The sequence below is a fragment of the Pristis pectinata genome, chromosome X, assembly GCF_009764475.1.
Source record: "Pristis pectinata isolate sPriPec2 chromosome X, sPriPec2.1.pri, whole genome shotgun sequence".
Classification (NCBI taxonomy): domain Eukaryota; kingdom Metazoa; phylum Chordata; class Chondrichthyes; order Rhinopristiformes; family Pristidae; genus Pristis; species Pristis pectinata.
In genome coordinates this window covers 13,396,768-13,417,982 of record NC_067450.1, presented here as the reverse complement: position 1 = coordinate 13,417,982, position 21,215 = coordinate 13,396,768, and the positions used below count along the sequence as shown (strand labels likewise).

Below are 21,215 nucleotides of genomic sequence, written 5' to 3'. Positions count from 1 at the left end.
GTCCCAGCACCAATTGCTGTGGTGCATCACTGGTTACAAGCTTCCAATCAAAGGCATCCTACATCATCACTCTCTCCTATTACCAAGCCAATTTGCCTTGAATCCCATGGGCTCTAACCTTTTGTAACAGTCTACCATGTGGACCTTATCAAAGGCCTTGCTGAAATCTATATCAAGTCTATATTAGTTACATCTTCAGGATCTCCAACCAACAATTCCTTGCTGACCATCCCTGATCCAATCCCTGCCCCTCAAGTGTAGATTAAACCTGTTCCTCAGAACTATTCCCATTACTTCCCCACCACTGATGTTAGACTAACAGGTCTGTAATTACTTATCCCTGCTGCTTCTGAATAAAAGTACCACATCTTCTGTCCTCTGGTCATCTGGTAACTTGCCTGTGGACAGCAAAGATCGGCAAACAGTGAAAAATGATACCGAGGAATCATGATCTGGAATTGATTACCTGAAGGGGTGGTGGAAGCCAATTCATATACTTGAGCGAAAAGTAGCAGGGCAGTGGAATGGAACTAATCAGATTGCTTTTGCAAGGTGCTGCTGTGTGTTTGCTGGGTCACATGGCCTCCTGGAGTGTCAGTCTCGCAGCTGAGGAATTGTTCTGAGAATGCACAATTGTTCACTGTCCATTCCTCCCTTCGGTCTCAGTCTGTTATTTCTTCCTCTAATGACTCCAGTTTCCCTCTGCTTCATCCCCTCCAGTTTTGCCTCATTGTTTGAGAAGGGAGACCGTTGGTCCCAGTGTTCTTGTCGGGTGGACTCACTGGCACAGAGAAACTGGGCTAAAGGGCGAGAAATGTAATCTGACTTGCTGCAGGTTCTGTGGACGGCCCATGCAGGAGTTTTAAACTGCAGTGCTATCAAATTACCTTGTCGATGAACACACTTTGCAGCTGCTGTTTTCCATCCTGTTTGTTCCTTTCTTTTCTTAAAAAAAAGCCTTCCCATTGTTGTCTCCTCAGACCTCCATGGAACACGGAGAAAGCACCCCATTACTGTGGATGGAGTATTGCTCGATGGACCACTGAATGACTCAAAAGGAGGAGAACAATTTGTACAAGATGCTTTTCAGATCATTCTGGAAGAGGCCATCAGAAAGGGGACAGATGCCAGCGAACAGGTAGGAGCGGTTTCAGTTTATATTTTTCCAAAATTGGTGATTTGGCACCTAATGCTCAGGCAGATGAGTGTTTCTTACTGTCATAGTCATAAAGTACAGAAACAGGCCCTTTGGCACAACCAGTCCATGCCAAACAAGATGCCCATCTAAGCCAGTCCCATTTGCCTACATCTGGCCCATATCCCTCTAAACCTTTCCTATCCATGTACCTGTCTAAATGTCTTTTAAATGTTAATGTACCTGCCTCAACCATTTCCTCTGGCAGGGTGACCAAAACTGACCACCATATTCCAAATGCGGCCTCACCAACATCTTGTACAACTGCAACATAACATCCCATCTTTCATACACGGTGTCCTGATTAATGAAGGCCAGCATTCCAAAAGCTGTCTTCACCACCATCTACCTATGATGCTACTTAGAGGGAACCATGTACCTGTACTCGGTCCCTCTGTTCTACAACATTCCCTGGGGCCCCACCGTTTACTGTGAAAGTCCTACCCTCATTTGTATTCCCAAAATGTAATACCTCGCACTTATCTGACTTAAACTGCATTTGTCATTCCTTGGCCCATTTACCCAGCTGATCAAGATCCCTCTGTAATTTTTGATCACCTTCAATGTCCATGATGCCACCTATTTCAGAGTCATCTGCAAACGTACAAACCATGCCTTGTACATTCTCCTCCAAATTATTGATATAGATGACCAATAACAATGGGCCCAGCACTGAGCCCTGGGGAACACCACTGGTCACAGCCTCCGTCCGAGAAACAACCTTCCACCATCACCCTCTGTTTCCTACTGTTAAACCAATTCTGTATCCAATTAGACAGCTCTCCCTGGATCCCATGCAATGTAAATTTCCACAGCAACTGACCATGCGTAACCTTATCAAAGGCCTTGCTGAAGCCCATATAGACCACGTCTACCGCCCTGCCCTCATCGACCTTCTTGGTTACTTCTTCAAAAAAACTCAATCAAATTCGCGAGACATGATCTTCCACACACACATCCATGCTGACTATCGCTGATCAACTTCTGTCTTTCCAAATGCATGTATATCTTATCCTTCAGAATCCCCTCCAGTAACTTGCCTACCACAGATGTTGCTTACTGGTCTATAGTTCCCAAGTTTCTCTTTGCAGGCCTTCTTAAAGGCACAACATTAGCTAGGTAGCTGCCTGTACCTGACCCATGCCTCCTTTTTCCTGACCAGAGCCTCAATAACCGTCATCATCCAGGGTTCCCTACCCCTGCCAGCCTTGCCCTTCACTCTATCAGGAACATGCAGACCTGAACTCTCGTTATTTCACTTTTTAAAAACCTCCCACTTGCCAGATGTCCCTGTACCTGCAAACAACCTACTGCCATCAACTCTTGCAAGTTCCTGACTAATACTATCAAAATTTGCCCTGCCTTGATTTAGAACTTGGCTTGTGGACCAGATTTGTCCCTTTCCATATCTAATTTAAACTATGGTCACTCCCCTACTGACTCCTCAGTCACTTACTCTGCCCTGTTTCCCAAGAGTAGGTCGAGCTTTGCCCTCTCCTTATTAGGGTCTTCTATAGGAGACACCAGAGATTGCAGATGCTGGAATCTGGAGCAACAAACAATCTGCAGGAGGAACTCAGCAGGTCGAGCGGCATCTGTGGGAGGAAAGGAATTGTTGACATCTCGGGCCAAAACCCTGCATCGGGGCTGTTTACTACTTTTACCTTCTTGGAATATCTTCTCCCAAGCTGTGCAGTGACAGAGGCTCACCTGCGGTCTATACCTCTTGAGTATCAAGGCCAGTCTCTACTTGCTGGGATTGTATGGAATCTGGCTGTAACCCTTCAACTGCTTTGCAGGCAGGAATACTCCTCCAGTCTATCCACATAACTTGCCTCCTGAGCCCTGAAGCATTTTAGTAAATATCTTTGTATATCCTTGCAACATAGGCCATTTGGCCCATCATGTCTATGCTTGGTCTTGGAGTAATTCCATTCCACCACTTTTTTTTTCTTGCAACCTATTCTCTCCTTGCATGTCCATTAATATCTCTCCCTCACACACGCACACACTAATTTACAGTAACCAATTGACCCACTAACCTGCATGTCTTTTGGGATGTGGGAAGAAACCCAGAGGGAGAATGTACAAACTTTGCAGCATGAGGTTGGGATCCAACTCTGGGTGCTGTAGCTATAAGACAGCAGCCCTACCTGCTGTGCCACTGCTACTTTCTTCGACACCTTCAAGTCTTTACATCTTTCATAAAGTGAGGCATCCAGAACTAGACTCATTACTCCAGTTGTGGCCAAGCCAGTGTGTCATGAATCCCTTGCTCTTGCACCCTATGCTTTCATTTATAAAGCCCAGCATCCTGTATACTTTTAAAAACTTTCTCAACCTGCCCTTCAACTTTCAATGAAACTATACACGTATACCCCCTGATCCCTGTTCCTGCACCCCTTGTAGAATTGTGCCCTTTGATTCATGTTGCTTCTTATTTTTCCTTTCAAACCAGTCTGTCTATATCTCCTCAAAGTCTATTGGGATCCTGTACATAGTTAACTATGCCTCCAAGTTTTGTCCATCTGGAAGTTATGCCCTTTGCACCCAAGTTCAAAGGAAAGCAGTAGTCCTTTTACTGACCTCCAGCGAGCTTGACTGTACACTTTGCCCCTCTTAGTCCCTAATCCAAAACTAATCTTCCATTGTTACTTAACCAATTCTCTCTCTGTGCTGTTCCAGGCTTTTTTTTGTTCCATGGCCTTCGGTCTTGATGACAGGATGAACTAAGAGGTTTGTCAACCTGTGCCTTCTGCCAGTGACAGGCCAGTCCCCCTAATATCCATGGCCCAGGTTTGGATGGGCACAATCTCTTGTAATGCTGGTGATTTTATAAAACAAAACATTTAAGTGGATAAATGCACTGATACCGCTGATTTCCCTTCGAAATATTCCAGATTAGCCCAGAAAAGCAAGTGGAAATTTTATACACATTGGATGACCTGGTGTTTGAGGTAGAATGGCCTCTGTTTTTCTTTGTTCAATTCCAGGGAAGGTTTGGACAGGAGTTCATTAAAATCATTTGCCAGGATGGGGAATCCATGGTTCATTACACAGTCTTAATCCTTTGTCAATAAATCTGGGACTTGGAAGAATATCCTTTTGTAGTGTGGTCATTTCTTGCCTTTGGTTTTCTCTAGGTCTGTGAATGGAAGGAACCTGATGAACTGCGAGCACTTCTTGATCTTGATTTGGTTGATGCTGGTGAACCCCATGAGAAACTGCTGGAGCGGTGCCAAGATGTCATCCGATACAGTGTCAAAACTAGTAGGTGATCTTGTTGGGCCCATTGTATCCTGAGTGATCACTGTCTGTTCGTTTGTTTTAAAACTTGAGAAAACAAAGGTTTAACAGCCTAAAAAACCCCTAAAATTCTTTCTACCCCATCCCACCCATTATATCAGAAGTTTCTGCTTGCTGTTATGTTGATAAATAGTTGGTCAATGACTAATGTTATGACCCACTGGTCCTCCAATGGGGTTTTCTGGTTTCTTGCCTTAAATATATGGCTGCTGAGTGGGTGCATGAGTGGTGCTGAATTGTGATGTTTCATCCATGAGACGTGCTACAGACTTGATGGGCTAGGTGGCCTTTTCCTGTCCTCATATGTTCACACTGAGTAAGGTGGAATGCTGCAGCACAGGACAAGGCCATCTGGCCACGACTACACTTTGGTAGATCCAGTTCCTGTTTGAATCTGCTTCCACCACTGTTTCAGGCACTGTTCAAGGTTGTAACAATTTGCTGTGTTCTTGGGTTATCAATCTACCAACGGAAACCCTTTCTATTAAAACCTTTGTGGTTTGAACACCCCTATTAAATCTTCTCTTGACCTTCTCTGCTTTAAGGGGGAACAGCCCCAGCTGCTTTGGTCTCTTCCTATAGCTCGACCACTCCAGTATATCTCATCTGCACCATCTCCAAAACTTTGATGTCCTTCCTAAAATTGGACACAATGTTCTAGCTATGGCCTGACCAATTATTTGTGAAGATTTTATTATAACTATTATCGATGTATGTACAGAGATAAAAGAATGTATGTGTTTTTAATTCAACACAAAAGGCAGATACTGGAAATCTGAAATAAAAACCAGAAAATGCAGGAACCATTCAGCAGATCAGGCAACATCCGTGGAGAGAGAAACGGAGTTAGGGTATCAGGTCAGGACCTGATCAAAGGTTATGATGAAGAAAGATGCTGCCTGACCTACTGGGTATCAACAACACCACCTGCCTTTGTATATTTTTAGATGCCACCTCCATTTGTTCTGCCATCCTTATCCCCAGGTCTCTGTTAGCTGCACCTTTGCTTTGCATTCTTTTTCCATTCCTTTGCTTCCACAGATGCTACTTGACCCACTGATTTCTATCAGTAGTTTTTGTTCCAGATTCCAGCATCTGCAGTCTGTTGTGTCTCGAAGTGTCACTTTCATTGCTACGTGAACTAGGACATGGCTAACAAATGGACTGAGTGACCACTGATTGGCTGTCAAGTATCTTGTTGATTCCTGGGGAATGGACTCAACCACCCAGCTAATATCATCCCACAGCCTGTATACTCAACCCACCCATTTGCATTTGGGCACAGCCTATGTATACTTGCTGCTCTTTTAGACTCTTTAATTTTGCGCTCTCAAATTATGAAGTCAGCTGAAGTTCTGCCTCTTTTTTTTTTCTCTGCTCTCCTGTGGTCCCTCTTAGCTTTGTTATAACTTTGTATATAATGTATAACTTTGTTAGCTTTACCATAAAGCTATCCATTTTCAGCCTGTTTCTATCCTCCTGCACTTTTGTTTTCTGCCTCATTGTTGACTACTTCAGGTTCTGTATCACTTGCCCTGTACACACACATGTAGATCATTAGTATCACTACTCTTCAGATATACACTAATGTCCCCTCCTCCCCCACCTGCCAACTTTGCATCCCCACTATGAGTGAACACTGCTTCACGGCCTGTGTGGAATTTACACATTTTCCCTGTGACTGCATTTCACCCCAGATGTTCTGGTTTCCTCCCACATCCCAAAGCTGTGTAGGTTGGTAATTTAATTGGCTGTAACTTGCCCCCAGTGTGTGGGTGAGGGGTAGAATCTGGGGGGAGTTGATGGGAATGTGGGGAGAATAAAATGGGATCAGTGTAAATGTGTGGTCAGTCAGACTTGGTGGGCTGAAAAGCCTGTCTCTGATTTGACTTTACTCAATCCCTAGCAACATGTGAAGCGAGGTTGAATTTGGATACCACGGACTGAGGAATGTGTTTTTTTTGTAGTTGAAAGTGTTACTTTCTCCCAAATTTTGAATTATGCCATTTTTCTTTTCCCTCCAGTTCACCCGCGATTCTACAACCAGCTATTTGCAGGACTGGATCATCACTCCTTGGTTGGCCGTTATATCACAGAGACACTAAACACAAGCCAGTGAGCAGCATTTACTGATCATCCAATCCACTGGGAGTTGTACATTAGAAGTGGGGAAAACATGCAATGCTTTTTCACTACTTGAAATTTTTCATGAATCTCCCAAGTGTTGCCTGGGCTGCTGAGCCTCTATCAGACGAAATGGATGGATGTCAGTTAGTCAGACTAGGAGCTGCAGTGTGCTCATTCTTTTACAGGTTTAATTCTATAGGACAAATGTGGGCACTATGCATTGTTGACTGTAGGTGGCACTGAGGGCAAATCTGTTCTGTGAGGATTTCTGTGTTGAGTTACTGAGGGCAGGTCTCTGCTCACTTCTGTCCACACTTGCTGATAAAAGACTCTTAGATAGGCACATGGATGTAAGAAAAATGGCAGGTTATGGGCTGTGTTGGAGGGAAGGGCTAGATTGATCATGGAGTAGGTTTATGTGTCGGCACAACATCGTGGGCCGAAGGGCCTGTACTGTACTGTTCTATGTTCTAAAATTGGAACTGTTCAATAAAGAGGAAACATTTCCTTGTTTTCTTTTTTCTGCCCCCCTCCTCCAACCCCATTAAAACCAATGGCCCATTTTCTTTTTGAGGAGTTTTGTTTTCTGCAAGTTGTCAACAAATGGGCAAAGGAACTGTGGCTCTTCGTTCAAACTGCTCGCATCCCTGAGTTCTCTCTCTCCCCCCCACCCACTGCTATCGATGCCCTATAATTTCTGATTTGGAGATGTAGTAAATTTGGGTGACACTTCCTACTGTTGGGTCTGACCAGTTATCAATGCTGTTTTGACAGCAATACTGGGATGGAATAAATCTAACCAAATGAATGGGTTACATATACAATAAACACTCTCCTGTACCATCCCATCACACACTCCCATAGAGTAAAGCACCCTGTACTCCCATGAATGTGCTCTGTCCCAAATTCCATTAAATAGTTTGCAAGTCGTGTCTAACTTTGTCAGTGTAAGCTGACCTTGGATGAGCTGATCATAGGCAACTGCAATTGGCTAAGTGAACATCAGGCAGTTTTCATTCCAGAGTAAGTTTTGTTGGGGATTGCACTATAGCAATTACTGTGGTTAGATACGGTATCAGGCCTCTCACACAAACAAAGATAGCTACTCAGTAGGGTGCTGAAATGCTGCTGGTAAATGTGTAACCTGGTACTAGCCTGAACTACATTTTGTAGAGAATGGTGACGTTGTTATAGGCAGTTTTTGCTTCTATCCTCTCGATCAGGCAGGTTTGGATGTTGCTTGTTTCAATAAAATTAGTATGGATTATTCTTTCTTGCATGTTGCCATGCTCTTGGTTCCTCCTCCCATTACCTCTCTACCCCCTTCCCCACTCACTGCCTGTTCCTTTTTGACTTCTGTCTTACTTTGTCAGCATGCTCCATTTTCTTTCTCTGCCCTCCTGTGTCTCTCCTTCTTCCCCTCCCCTTTTCATGTTGACTGACCCTTTTATTTTTGTCTTGCCCTCTGCACTGTGCCTCAGGTACACCTATGAGATTGCACCAGTTTTTGTGCTGATGGAGGAAGTAGTGTTGAAAAAGCTTTGCGAGTTGATTGGATGGAAGAACTGCGATGGACTGTTTTGTCCAGGTTGGTGTCCCGTGAGGGTTGTGTCTCAGAGTTAGGCTGAGGATTTAAAATCCTACTCTTATAACAGGTGCCACTTACAAAGTGTTTAAAGCAGTGGGTGTTGGATACTCAACAATACAAAACCAGGATGCGTGTGGCCTGATCCTCTCCAGGTAAGTGCCAGCTCAGAGAAAGAAAGTAATCTCTATGCCACGAGGTGGCTGTGCACTCCAGGTTCCCACGTTCTGATGTGTTCTTTTCCATCGATCGGCACATCGGCTTTTCAGAATTGTATACATTGAAGAAGAGGTGATTCCTGTGCCAGGCACGTTAGTCGAGTCCAGTGTCCAATCAGTGCCTCTGCCATTTTACCTTGAGGGTATGATTGCTAAAGTAGGCATTTTGGAAAGTGGTGCTCTTGAAGCATCCCTCAGATGTGTGAGATCTTTGCTTATGGCACTTCCAGAAATTCAGGACGCAGCCATGCAGAATCCAAAATTCTACAAGTAGATTGGGATCCAGATCATTAAAGATCTTGAGATTTTTTTTTCAAATGTGCTCATTGGGCTGTTGCACGTAACCAGCACTAGGGGATCACGTTTTACTTTTCACGAACATTTTATAAGATAAGATCGTTATTAGTCACATGCACATCGAAACACACAGTGAAATGCATCTTTTGTGTAGAGTGTTCTGGGGGCAGCCCGCAAGTGTCGCCACGCTTCCGGCGCCAACATAGCATGCCCACAACTTCCTAACCCATACGTTTTTGGAATGTGGGAGGAAACCGGAGCACCCGGAGGAAACCCACGCAGACACAGGGAGAACGTACAAACTCCTTACAGACAGCAGCCAGAATTGAACCCGGGTTGCTGGCGCTGTAATGTTTTAAAACCTGAGTTGGCTTCCCAAACATTCCACTCCAGATGCTGTTGTATAGATGGGGCAGATTCTTCTGCTTTTTAAAACTCACCACAAGTTGGTCATTAGGCTTGGGGTAACTTGTACAGTATACAGTAAAGTATAACATCTAAAGGCTATCATTGTCACCTAACTTTAATTTGTGATACTCGGGCAAGATTAGCTTTTAATGTATTATGTCTTTAAGTAGGAGAAACTACTATGTCTGGGATATTGAAAAGCTGTGGATTCACTTCCAGAATCTGGTGGTTAAGGCAGGGATCGTTGGCATTAAATTGGAGAGGTGGATAGGGCAGGTCAGTGTGATTAGAACCATTTTCTCACTGGAAGGGTGAACATTAACGTGGGCTAACTAACAAAATGCTGGAGGAACTCGGAGGGTCAGGCAGCATCTGTGGAGGGAAATGGACGGTTGACCTCTCGGGTCGAGACTCTTCATCTGGACAGAAAGATAGAGGAGATGGCCAGTATAAAGAGGTGAAGGGAAGGGGCCTGACTTTGCTCCAATGGCTCAGTTTTGCAACCATACAAGGAATGGAGGGGGTTTTGTGTGTGGGGGGTGGAGGGGGGGGAAAGAGGTGGTGGTGGTCATTAAGCTCCTCCATATCAATTACCCTTGTACACAAAACTTCCTGATGGTAGTCTGTTACAGACTGTAAATCTATGTATGTGACGTTCAAACAATTGATGCAGGAGCTGAATGTAATTGTCTGGTGTTTTTGTGTGACTTGTCTGTCCTCAGGAGGCTCCATGTCCAATATGTATGCTATGAATGTGGCTAGGTACAAGCTTTTCCCTGAAATAAAAAAACAAGGCCTATGGGAAGTGCCGCGACTGGCAATCTTTACCTCTGAAGAGGTGAGTTCTAGTGGGGTTATTTAAATGGGCCATTTATTGAATTACTTTTGTTTGAAAACTTCTTTTAGACTATACCTGAGTGTTTGCCTCTGCTCAATAATGCTATCACATGGGGCTGGACCTTGTTACTGGAGTGGGGATGTCACTTGTGATGTTTTTACAGGTGAAATATTAAAGAAGCTAATCACATTGGGATGAAACTTGCTGGCCAGAAAGGTTACATTTGCATTTTTGGAAAGAATCTAGTAAAGACATGTGGCACACTTGCACATTGAATAATTTGTTTGGAAAACAGGTGCAAATAATCTGCCCATCATTCCTCTGGCATTGTTTGAGAGAGTAGTAGGAAAATAGTGAAACTAGAGAAAATAGAAAAACATCCAGAAACCACCAATATTAATGAATCATTGGCACAGATTTCATCCTTAACTCTACAAAAGGAGTTTGAAGTTAACAGGAACCCTGGCAAACATGTCGTCAATTTTTTTTAATGAATTCTTGCAAAATTAATGAACAAGCCCATGTGAATTGGGAGATAAGTGGCTGCCTTGGAATGTGCAGAGGTGGGGTCAAGGGTAGAAACATGGGATCCCACTAAGATCAGTAGTGAGATGATGAAAGGATTTGCATTCACCATTAGGCTCTGAAATCAAAAAGCATAAATCTAAATTTTGAGGGCTTCAATAATGTACACAAACACTAGGGAAGGAGAAATCCATCCAGTCCTTTGAGCCTGTTCTGATATTCAATAAGACAGTTAATCTGTAAAACAACTTGATATTCCCACCTTTCCCCATATATCTGAAAAACAACAATTAATGCCAGGGCAATATTTGCAGAAGAGAATTCTAAATTCCCAGAACACTGAGTGGAAGTATTAGTAACTTCATTCCTGAAAGCCTGGCTCTAATTTTTAGTCTACACCCTCGAGTTCCAGACTCCCCAAGCAGTAGAAGTGCTTTCATTCCACTGTCTAGAAGTTGCCCTTAAGATTACTTTTTTTTAATATATTAAAATGTCCCTTGACATTTTAAATTCCAGGAAACAATCCTAGTTTCCTGGATTCTTAGAGTTAAAATATCATTCTGGTAAATCTCTGCTTGCTCAGGAATGGGCTAATCTAGGGTTTCTGTCTGTAATTGACTTCTGTCATCTTGCACTCCATTCCTTCAGATGTAAAAGGCCAGCATTAATTTTTCTGTGACAGCTTAATCTATTTACGTGAACCCAATTTGCTTAGTACATCCCACTCATTTTAGCTTTCACAGTTAAAATGAAATTGGAAAACTTGGATGGGATAGAAAAACATTGCTTCAGAGTGAATAGTTCAGACCCCAAACAGATCTTTGCAGGATGCTAATGGGCATGCCCTGCCAGTTTGAGCACCTCTTCATTGACCCTATTGTGTTTTTGCCAATGGGCAATTTCCTAGTCAAATCAAATGAATCTCAATTCAATGAGCTTCAGATTTAGCTTCATTTTCTCATGAGGGATTTTATCAATGCCACCTTCCAAGTCCATATCAATAACATCCAAAAGAATACCATTCATTGTGAGTACTTTTTTTGGAGCATGATCTACCCTTTCAATTTAACTGACAATCTGAGGTGCTTGATTACTCTAGTTGTAGTCTAACTTTCCTGGAACAGATAGTGGTCTAACTGGTTCTTCATGCTGTTTTCTCCCTTGCCTTTTTCTTGTGTCATGTAAAATTTTCCAGTCTAAAGAAATGAGTTCCTGAATCCAGAGCATTTTTTTTTCATTTTCTGGATGTGGATGTCTGTGGCAAGGCTGGCATGTTTTGCCCATCCTCAATTGTCCTGTCCTGTCCTGCAGCACACCCTGTGATTGGTGGTGGTGTTGCTTGATGTTCATGTTTACATCCAGTGACTTTTAAAAGAAGTTTCAAATCTGGCTAGTCTGTGATTTTTGAGCACCTGCTTCCCTTGTTCTTGGTTGTCGAGGTCACAGGTTTGGGAGGTGCTGCCAGAGTAGCTTAGGCAAGGAAGTGCAATGCACTTGTGGTTGTGCACTGCACTAGCGATAGCGACTGGGCATTTAGGGTGGCGAGTTGGATGTCTTTCAAAAAGTTGAGATGTCAGGAGCTAAGTTGCTAGCTGCAGAATGCCCAGCCCCTGACTGGTTCTTGTATCCAAGATGCTTGTTGGACAATCTTTGACTGGAAACTTAACTCCCCACCACTACAACCCCCACAGGAACTGTATTATTGTTCTCCCCTTTCCCTCTGGGCAGTCTCTTTCCATTGTAATCTGTTTCTGCAATGGTTACACTCTTGTCATGCTCTAAATTACTTAAGTTTCTTTCACTCTGTACATTGATATGTGGTATGGTTGAGGGTCTGAAATAAATTCTTCTAATATTCTGACCTCTCTGGCTCCCATATACTGCAGTCCAGCCATACAACTTGCTCTGTAATAATATAATCTATGTCTGTTTTTGTTTTTTTTAAAAAAAAGCAAGTAAACATTAGGTGCTAAAAGGTTAACCAGCATTTAGAATTTTGTTGATCTCCAAATTTGCTTGGAAATGAGCATTGGAGCCAGTTGCCTTGTTGAATTTCCACTGATTGAATTTTCCACACTAAGTTTGTGTGTTACCAGAAATATTTTACTTTGTATACCTTTTTTGAGCCACACCAAAGTTAGATGTGATGACTGGACCCCTGCTTGTGATAAGTGTGATGTCTTTAGGCAAATAGTCATGGGAGATGGCATATGTTCACTGTTGCTTTGATTTTTTTTAAAGTTCCATGCTTAAATACTGAATGTTACTATATTGGCTCCTGAGATCTACTTTGCAGCAAGTTTCCATTTCTTTTTTTTCCTGTATGAATATTCCGTAATATTCAATCATAATCTTAACGTAGACTAAATTGCAGGGACCTTAAGTGTTGATGTAAAGAAGGGCGGGGTGCAAGTCCATACTCTACTGAAAATAGTGACACTGGTGGATAGGGTAATTAAAAAGGCATTTGATATGCTTGGTTTCATAGGCTGAGGTATTGTATGAGAGAGTTGGGACATCACAGTGCAACTGTACAAGAATTGGTTAGATTGCATTTGGAATATTGTTTGCAGTTGTGGTCACCACACCACAGGAAGGATGTGGTAGCAATGGAGAGTGCAGAAGAGATTCACCAGGGTGTTGCCTGGAATGGAGGGCTGTAGTTATAAGGAGAGAGTGGATAGGCTGGGATTGTTCTCACTGAAGGGTGACCTTGTAAAGGTTTATAAGATTGAGGGGCATAGGCAGTTGGAATCTCTTTTCTCCCCAGGGCAGGGGAATCTAGAACTAGTGGGCACATGCTTAAGGTGAGAGGGGAGAAATTTAAAGGAGATCTGTTTTTCCACACAGAGGGTGGTGGTTATCTGGAACAAGCTGCCAGAGGAGGTGGTAGAGATAGGTACAGTTACAGTGTTTAAAAGGCATTTGAATAGGAAAGGTGTGGAGGAATACAGGCCTAATGCAGGCACATGGGATTAGTGTAGGTGGGCTGAAAGGGCCCATTTCTGTCCTGTACGATTCTATGATAATGACCAATATATGGAATATTCTTTCCTCCTCCTCAGTGTCATTACTCTGTCACTAAAGGAGCTGCCTTCCAGGGCCTGGGCACGGACAGTGTGTATGTGGTGAAAGCAGATGAAAGGTGAGTCTCAAGCCTGCTGACACTACACAGTAACTGGCTGCTTAGCTCCTCAAAGGTTCAAACTTCTTGCTCGCACCTTCTCCCACTCCTTCCATCCTTGCCTTTGAAACTTAACATTTATATAGTACCTTTTAAAGTGGCAGTGTTCATAATCATACAGCACAGAAGTGGGCCCTTCAGCCTACTGAGTCTGCATCAACCATCCATTAAAGTGTGTTCTGAGGTATAGTCCCCACAAGCCAGAAAGGGAGATACTGGGGAACAAAGCTTGGTCAAAGAGGACACATTGGACCTTTTCCCCAGATTTTCAAGATGAGTAGTCCTTCTTTCCCTCTGGTCTGATACCACCTTCTATCTGTATATGCAGCCCCTAAAATTCATCAGCACCCACAAAGGAGCACCTTCAATCATTTTGGCTGTGTGCCTGTCACTTGCAAATTCAATAGTGACTGAAGCCCAAGGTATTGGCTGCCAAAGGGTGGGGCCAGGAAAGTCTGTGTTCTGTGCTAGGAAAGTCTTTGAGGGGGTGGTGGATAGAGGTAAGAAGTGGGGGGTTGAGTAGCTTTGTGGGTGTGGCAGGTCAGATCCCAAAAGTCACTGGTGGAGCTTGTTGGCTACTGGTGGGTGGGGTAGCAAGTTGGAGGGGGTGGTCTGGGGGTTTGTGGTAGCAAACCTGCTCTCCACTTGAGCATATTTGGCCTTGGTTTAATGTTGTATCCTCAAAACTGGACTGGAGTGTTGCCTTAGATTATGGTCCAGATTCAAGTGGGAGTGGAACTGGGAGTCTCTTGACTTGGAAGTAGAACTGTTATCTGCTGAGCTATGGCTGATACCTGAACAACTCTTTACACAAGAAAATGACTCAGTTGTTTTTTTTTAAGAAAGAAAATTGCTGCACTCCACGGGGTGTTCTAAAGGGGACACAAGTTACAGAATAGACATTCCAGTCTTTCGATGCTTATTGAAAACTCCAAAAAAAAATGGAGATGCTGGGAATCTGAAATATAAACAGTAACTGCTGGAAACACCCAGCAGGTCAGATAGCATTTGTGGAGAGAAATGTTTCAGGCCAGCGACCCTTACCAAATGACCAGAAATGATAAAGATTTGTTAACTGGGTTTTTGTAATACAATGCATACTTTAATTTTATTTATCTAATTGTCCCTTAGAGCATTTCTCCATTACTGGGGTGACCTGTGCTATACTTGAACTAACATTACCTTTCTTTTGAACAGAGGGAGAATGATTCCAAAAGAACTGGAAGAGCAAATTTTCATTGCGAAGTCCAAGGTAAATTCCACGTGTTAAAGGGTGATGCTGGTCTGTTGTTTTGCTCCACTCACACTGCCCCACTTCCTACTGTCAGTGGTACTTTTTTTTTCCCCCCTGATTGGTTCTCTAAGCTTATTTGGTCTCTGTGTCCAGTCTTCCTCTGAATCTAGTGTGTTGATTCCCTATGTGTCCATTAATAGGGAGATACTGCAGCTAAATTGGTTGTCCATACATTACCAGCCCAGGAGCATTGAGGCCACTGGTAGCAACCCCTTGACTGCTTTGAGTTCAGCACAGGCTAGGGGATTGTTGTTTTACTTTGGGGTGGCAGAATGTGGGACCATGTGCAGTTCCTGGGTATTCCATGCTGTTTTTGAGTAGCTGTGTCATCCATTCAGTGTAACAATTGTCAGTAAAATCATGGTGCAGCAATCTCCTGTTGTACATCTGATTGCTATGACTCTATCTAGTGTGGATTTAACCAAGGCCAAGTTTGGTATTTTAATCTGACTTCAATTTGGTCTCCTGATGTTTAGAGTTCAAATTCTGGGAGCTTTGTGTGTGGATGCTTCTGATGGGGAGAGTGCTGTTGTCTGGCAGTGTGATGTTTGCATCACTGGTCCAGAATGGGGTGAGTACAGTTTCTTGGTGACATTGTAGAATCCGCCAGCAGTGCAAGTGGGGCATACAACCGCAGCAGGAGCCCCATCGGCTCGGGAGCCCCATTTACTTGAATGTGGTTTGTAATATTAAGACGTACAGTATGCCTAAAGTTTGTATTCTGGCTTCAGGGAGCAGTTCCATTCCTGGTGAATGCTACATCTGGAACAACTGTCTTTGGAGCATTTGATCCCCTGCCTGAAATTGCAGACATCTGTGAAAAACAAGGAATCTGGCTTCATGTTGATGTAAGTAGGCTGATCAAAGCACGGTGCAGTAATGACAGCTGTTATCTGAATTGCTTCAACCTGTGCAATGTTGGTGTTCAGATTGTGAACAGTAATGTACTTTGTGATTTGGGCCAATTCTCTGAGCTGATTACCCAGTGTGAACTCTGGGGAAAGAGCAAGAAATCTGAGTGGGCAATATGTGATGAATTGCTACCAGCAAGTGTCACTCGTGAGATTTTTTTTAAGCTCAGAGTAGTGATAACGTAATACTTCTGGCTCATTTGGTTGCCCAAGTTCTTTTGGCCTGCCTGTTAAAATTGTTTCCCTCTAGCTTTGTGTCTGCATTTTGGACAGAGATTTTAGTTTTGTAAGAGATTCTTTTGTGTTTCTAATGAGGTGTGTTCAAGTGCAGAATGTGGCAGAACTTCTGATTTTATTTTAAGACTAGTTGCAAGTCTGCCAATTGGTTCAGTTTCTCTTTCTCTTTCTCTTTCTCTTTCTCTTTCTCTTTCTCTTTCTCTTTCTCCCCCCCCCCCCACCACCCCTGCCTCCTTTTTTTTGGTAGATGCGGCAATAATACCGCATCTACCAGTCCAGAATGTAACATCTCTGCATCTTGTGCCCAATGCTGATGAGGGGAACTGGGCACTAAAGTATCTTGCACAGTACCATTTCAATGCAGAAAGATTTCCCAAAGCAGTGCAGTGGTAGGATCAGAATGCTGAGCCAGAGGAGAATCTGTCAGAGGGGTGATCAAAGGCTTGCTCAATCAGTGGGGGATTTGGGAAGGGAATTAGGAGGCTGTGGCCCAGGTGGTTTAAGACACAGCAGTAAAGAATGTGCCAGAGACTCTAGTCAGAGGAACAGAGATGGGCCTTTTGGGATCAGAGGTGGTTAGAGATGGAGGAGGGGTCCAGCAATGAATTTGCACACAAGTAACTATGTTCCCAAAAGGTAGCTTACAACTGAGAAATGGGATGAAGGTGGGTGGGTTAAGGAGACTTCCAGAAGTGGGGGTGTGGGGGGCAGGAAGAGCAATCATTGGAGGAATTTGACATTGAGCAGTGGAGGAGAGGCTTTGGAAAAGGTAATGAGATTGACTGTACCCAAAGCTGCAGAAGCTAGAAAAGGACAAGGAGGGCATTTCAGAGGTACCTGTTCAGTCTCCTCATTGGAGCAAATGTGACAGGAACTGGGAGAATGGAGTAGAGTCCTTTCAAGAGGAGGAGTAGCCACTAGCTGTGGGAGTCAGTAGGCTTGTAATGGATGTTCATAACTCGTTCATCTCCTGAGATAGAGATCCAGAAGAGGAAGGGAAGAGTTGGAGATTGACCATGCGAGGGCAGGGTGAAAATTGGCAAGGAAAATAATGACAATGTTAAGCTCTGCATGAATGCAAAAAGGTTCTGATGAAGGGTCTTTGACCCGAAACATTAGCTCTGTTTTGCTTCCCACAGATGCTGCATGGCCTACTGAGTGTTTCCAGTAGCTTCTGCTTTTATCTCAGATTTCCAGCATCTGCAGTTTTTTGATTTTTAAGGATAAGGGGTAGTGTGCCACGGCTATGCAGGATGCTATCTATTACTTAACAGTTCTTTAATTTAGACGTAGTAACCTTTGACAGGGCTGCATTAAGGATGTGTGGACTTGTTCATTCAAGGTCACAGATGTTGCAGGCAAGATTAACGTTTATTGACCTTGGAGACCCTGTATTGAATTGCAGTCTGCCTTGAGGTGCTCCCACAGTGCTGTTGGGTAGGGTGTATATATTGTTTAGCACACATACAGTAATAGTGGTGGGGGGAGTGAACGTTTTGATTGGTGGATGGGGTACCAAGCTTGAATGATGGAACCACAGCAGCTTTCAGTAACTAAATATTCAAGGGCCCAGTCCCATTTGTTTTACTTTAAAGAAAACTTTAGCCATACTTCCAGCTCCTTTTGAACTATGACTATATTCCAGCTGTGCCATCTCTGATGCATCCTTTATCCTAGCTGGAAGGGGAATGTGGCACTTGGGAGATTAGAAATAGCTTTTGTGCTGTATATATGCCAATGTACAGTACAAGAAGCCATCTTGCCCAATTGGTCGGTGATGGTACTTTGGTTTCACACAAGCCCTGCTTCTGTTCTCTAACCTTTTCTTTCCTCTTTTACTACAGATTAGGAGGATTGGGATGTGGACAGCAACCTGGGCAAAACAAAAAGCAAATGTACATTTGCATCAGAGTACTAAAGGCATTGTTATTTATTTGTGCTGTAAAATAAACAGTTGTCTCCAGGCTAAATATCCCCACAATAGTGCTGATGAAAATGGCTAGTGCTATTTGATTTGTCTTCAATGTGTATGCAGCAACTTGCATGGTGTCAGGTATTGTCCTGAAGGCCATACCTTGGGCTTGCTTCCTGTCCAGTTGTTATTCACTGCCTTGCCATTGCTATTTCCCATTCTTCCCTCTCTAACAGGCAGCCTGGGGTGGAAGTGCCTTGCTTTCCAGGAAACACCGACACCTGCTGACTGGGATTGAGAGGTAGGAACTGCTTGCAGTAAGGCTATGTGCACTGTTGAGCTCATCCTAAAAGATATGCTGGTATCTTTTAAAGGTTTTATTGCTTGGATCTCTCCACTTCAGAAGATGAGATATCTTTATTAGTCACATGTATATTGAAACACACACAGTGAAATGCATCTTTTGCATAGTGTTCTGGGGGCAGCCCGCAAGTGTCGCCACGCTTCCGGCGCCAACATAGCATGCCCACAACTTCCTAACCCATACGTCTTTGGAATGTGGGAGGAAACCCACGCAGACATGGGGAGAACGTACAAACTCCTTACAGACAGCGGCTGGAATTGAACCCGGGTGGTTGGCGCTGTAATAGCGTCACACTAACCGCTACACTACCGTGCCTGCCCCAGCTTTGCATCTCAGATTGTTGGTTGAGACCAATATCACAGTTCAAGCAACAACATTCCCTCAAGTGGAACTTTCAGCAGCATGGCTGACTATTGTTTTCTAAAGATTCCTTGAGACTTTTTACAACTTCAAAATGAGCATATTCAGTGCTAGGAATGCCTTAACTTTTAAAGATTCTATCACAGTTGATGGGTGTGGTTACTGTGCACAGGAAGAAAAAACATGAGCTCTATGGAAGGTGTATAAATGGAGATGAATGAAGCTGAAAGAGACTCCTGTCAGTTAACTCAACAAGCAATCCTGAGCAGTAATCAAAAGGGGAAAGGATGTTGAGCAATAGCAGATGTGGTGGAATTCAGTGCAGAGGATGCCGTGTTTAATCTACAAGAGCAGCAAATGTTGGAAATGTTCACTTCGGGTAGCATTTTTGGTAGGAGGAAGTGTTAACGTTTCAGGTCAAGGACCCTTGATCAGAACTGCTTTCCCAGTTCTCAAAGGGTCATTGACCTGAAACATTAACTGTTTCTTTCCCCAGACACTGCCTGACCTGCTGAGTGTGTCCAGCATTTACTGTTTTTGTTTGATTTCTAGCATCTGCAGTTTATTTTTCAATAACTCAAGCCTACAGATTACTAGTCCAATAATATAACCACTTCAGTATTTTGCTGTTCTTTGTTGGAATCTGGCCTGAGTTTCTTCTCTGTAGTTGAGGGGGTTCCATGCCAGTGGAAGGCCTGTCCTTGGCTGGTCAATGCTGCTCAAGCCAAGAAATTGTGCACAGGGGGAGGCAACAGTTGAAGATGAAGAACCTGTGCATGTTTGAATTCTGGGAGAAGGAAAGAGGAACCTTAAAAGTGTACAGTAGTTTGTTTATCTGAAAGTGTCACAGGTTGAATGTATGTTTAGTGGGATCTCACCTGCAGTGGTGAAGTCTCACCCCCAAACCATCAACTCTTCCTTTCAGATGTTGCCTGCTTTTGTGGACATTTTCAACTATCTTTTTCAATGGGTTAACTGCAGGTTGGGACATGGGCACTTGGGCATGTTGAAACTAATCACTTTTCTCTCTTCCTAGGGCTGATTCTGTTGCTTGGAACCCACACAAAATGCTACAGGCAGGGCTGCAGTGTTCTGCCTTCCTGCTCAAAGATAACACAGTAAGTCAAAATCCTAGCATAACCCAGACAGGGTTGTTCCTGAACTTGCTCAATTCCAAAGGTGGTACCGCTGACTTTTTGCTGGGACCTTGTTCCATGGGCTTTGGTTGTCTGCTGGCACCTTGCCCATGTAGGCATTCTTGATATTTGACCCTGGACCACATTGGCAGGATGTTCAATGGCACCTGGTTGAACCCAGTCATAATTGAGTGCTCCGTTAGTAGTCCTCCTTGATGCCCATTCGGTGTTTGGCTCTGAACCTGTCCAAGTGGAGTAAAGCCAACTGAAACTCTGAGCAGTGCAACTGAGAAGTAAAACTACTAATATAATGTGAAACAATAAAAATAAGAATACAAGAAACTACAGAAGAATTTGATGTAGAATGAAATAAGAAACATGACAAACTATTATACTGCGTCATGCACAGCTGCAGCCTTTGTGCTCTAACAACCTTGCATAGTTTTTAAACTCTTAATCAATTGCAGCCCCAGTCTGAGCATTACTTTGGCCACCAGGGTGAGTAGTTGTCCCTAGCTATACAGCTTGATAGGACCAGTCTGTGCTTTCTGGCAGTTTGCACAGCTTTGCCTTCAACCATCCCTGTCCCTTTTTATAATACAAAACAGTCATGCCTCTGGATAATTGATAGATGCAAACTCTTCCCTTTCTCCTTCTGCACCTAGTTTATTCCTCCAGTCTATCCAGTCTTAATCACATTAAACCTTCTATCAAACCAGCTTTCAGTGGACATTGAGTTCTGAGCTTATCAGCATCTGGGGAAGATTTCACTCCACAAATTCCAGACAGATGGCCTGCAGAATTTCTAGCCTTAACAGATGTAAGTGTGTGTCTTTCAGTTAATATTGTTTACGGAAGAAAATAGCTTTCCTTGCAGACTCTTCATCTTGCAGCCTTTTGTTTAAAAACAAAAGTTGCTTTAAGAAGGTTCTGTGGCCTTTCTTTGCATCCTGGGATAGGATTTTCAATGTTGAATGCTGAAGGCAGCAATTGCCAAAGGACTGATCAGGTTTGGTATTGGTTTATTATTGTCACTTGTACCGAGGTACAGTGAAAAGCTTGTCTTACAAACTAATCGTACAGGTCAATTCATTACACAGTGCAGTTACACTGAGTTAGTACAAAGTGCATCGATGTAGTACAGGTAGGTTAATGTGGGTTTAAAATGGGCGGTGCGGACTCATTGGGCCGGGAGGGTCTGTTACCACGCTGTAAATAAAATTTAAAAGAAAAACAGTAACAGTGCAGAGTAAAGTGTCACAGCTACAGAGAGAGTGCAGTGCAATAAGGTGCAAGGTCATAACAAGGTAGATCGTGA

The 21,215-nt window shown here is 43.4% G+C and overlaps 1 protein-coding gene across 2 annotated transcripts in view; it reads left to right on the top strand.

Moving 5' to 3' along the window:
• csad (cysteine sulfinic acid decarboxylase) overlaps positions 1-21,215 on the top strand; it is a 42,405-nt gene that overhangs the window by 11,196 nt on the left and 9,994 nt on the right. For both annotated transcript variants that reach the window (XR_007955836.1, XM_052009716.1), the window contains exons 2-11: positions 981-1,138; positions 4,339-4,465; positions 6,526-6,616; positions 8,110-8,216; positions 9,859-9,974; positions 13,565-13,644; positions 14,881-14,935; positions 15,709-15,825; positions 18,274-18,338; positions 19,798-19,879. Coding sequence is in view for 1 of the 2 variants with exons in the window: in XM_052009716.1 (XP_051865676.1) it covers positions 981-1,138; positions 4,339-4,465; positions 6,526-6,616; positions 8,110-8,216; positions 9,859-9,974; positions 13,565-13,644; positions 14,881-14,935; positions 15,709-15,825; positions 18,274-18,338; positions 19,798-19,879 (998 nt within the window). In the remaining variant the exon portion in view is untranslated. The remainder of the gene's footprint in view (positions 1-980; positions 1,139-4,338; positions 4,466-6,525; positions 6,617-8,109; positions 8,217-9,858; positions 9,975-13,564; positions 13,645-14,880; positions 14,936-15,708; positions 15,826-18,273; positions 18,339-19,797; positions 19,880-21,215) is intronic.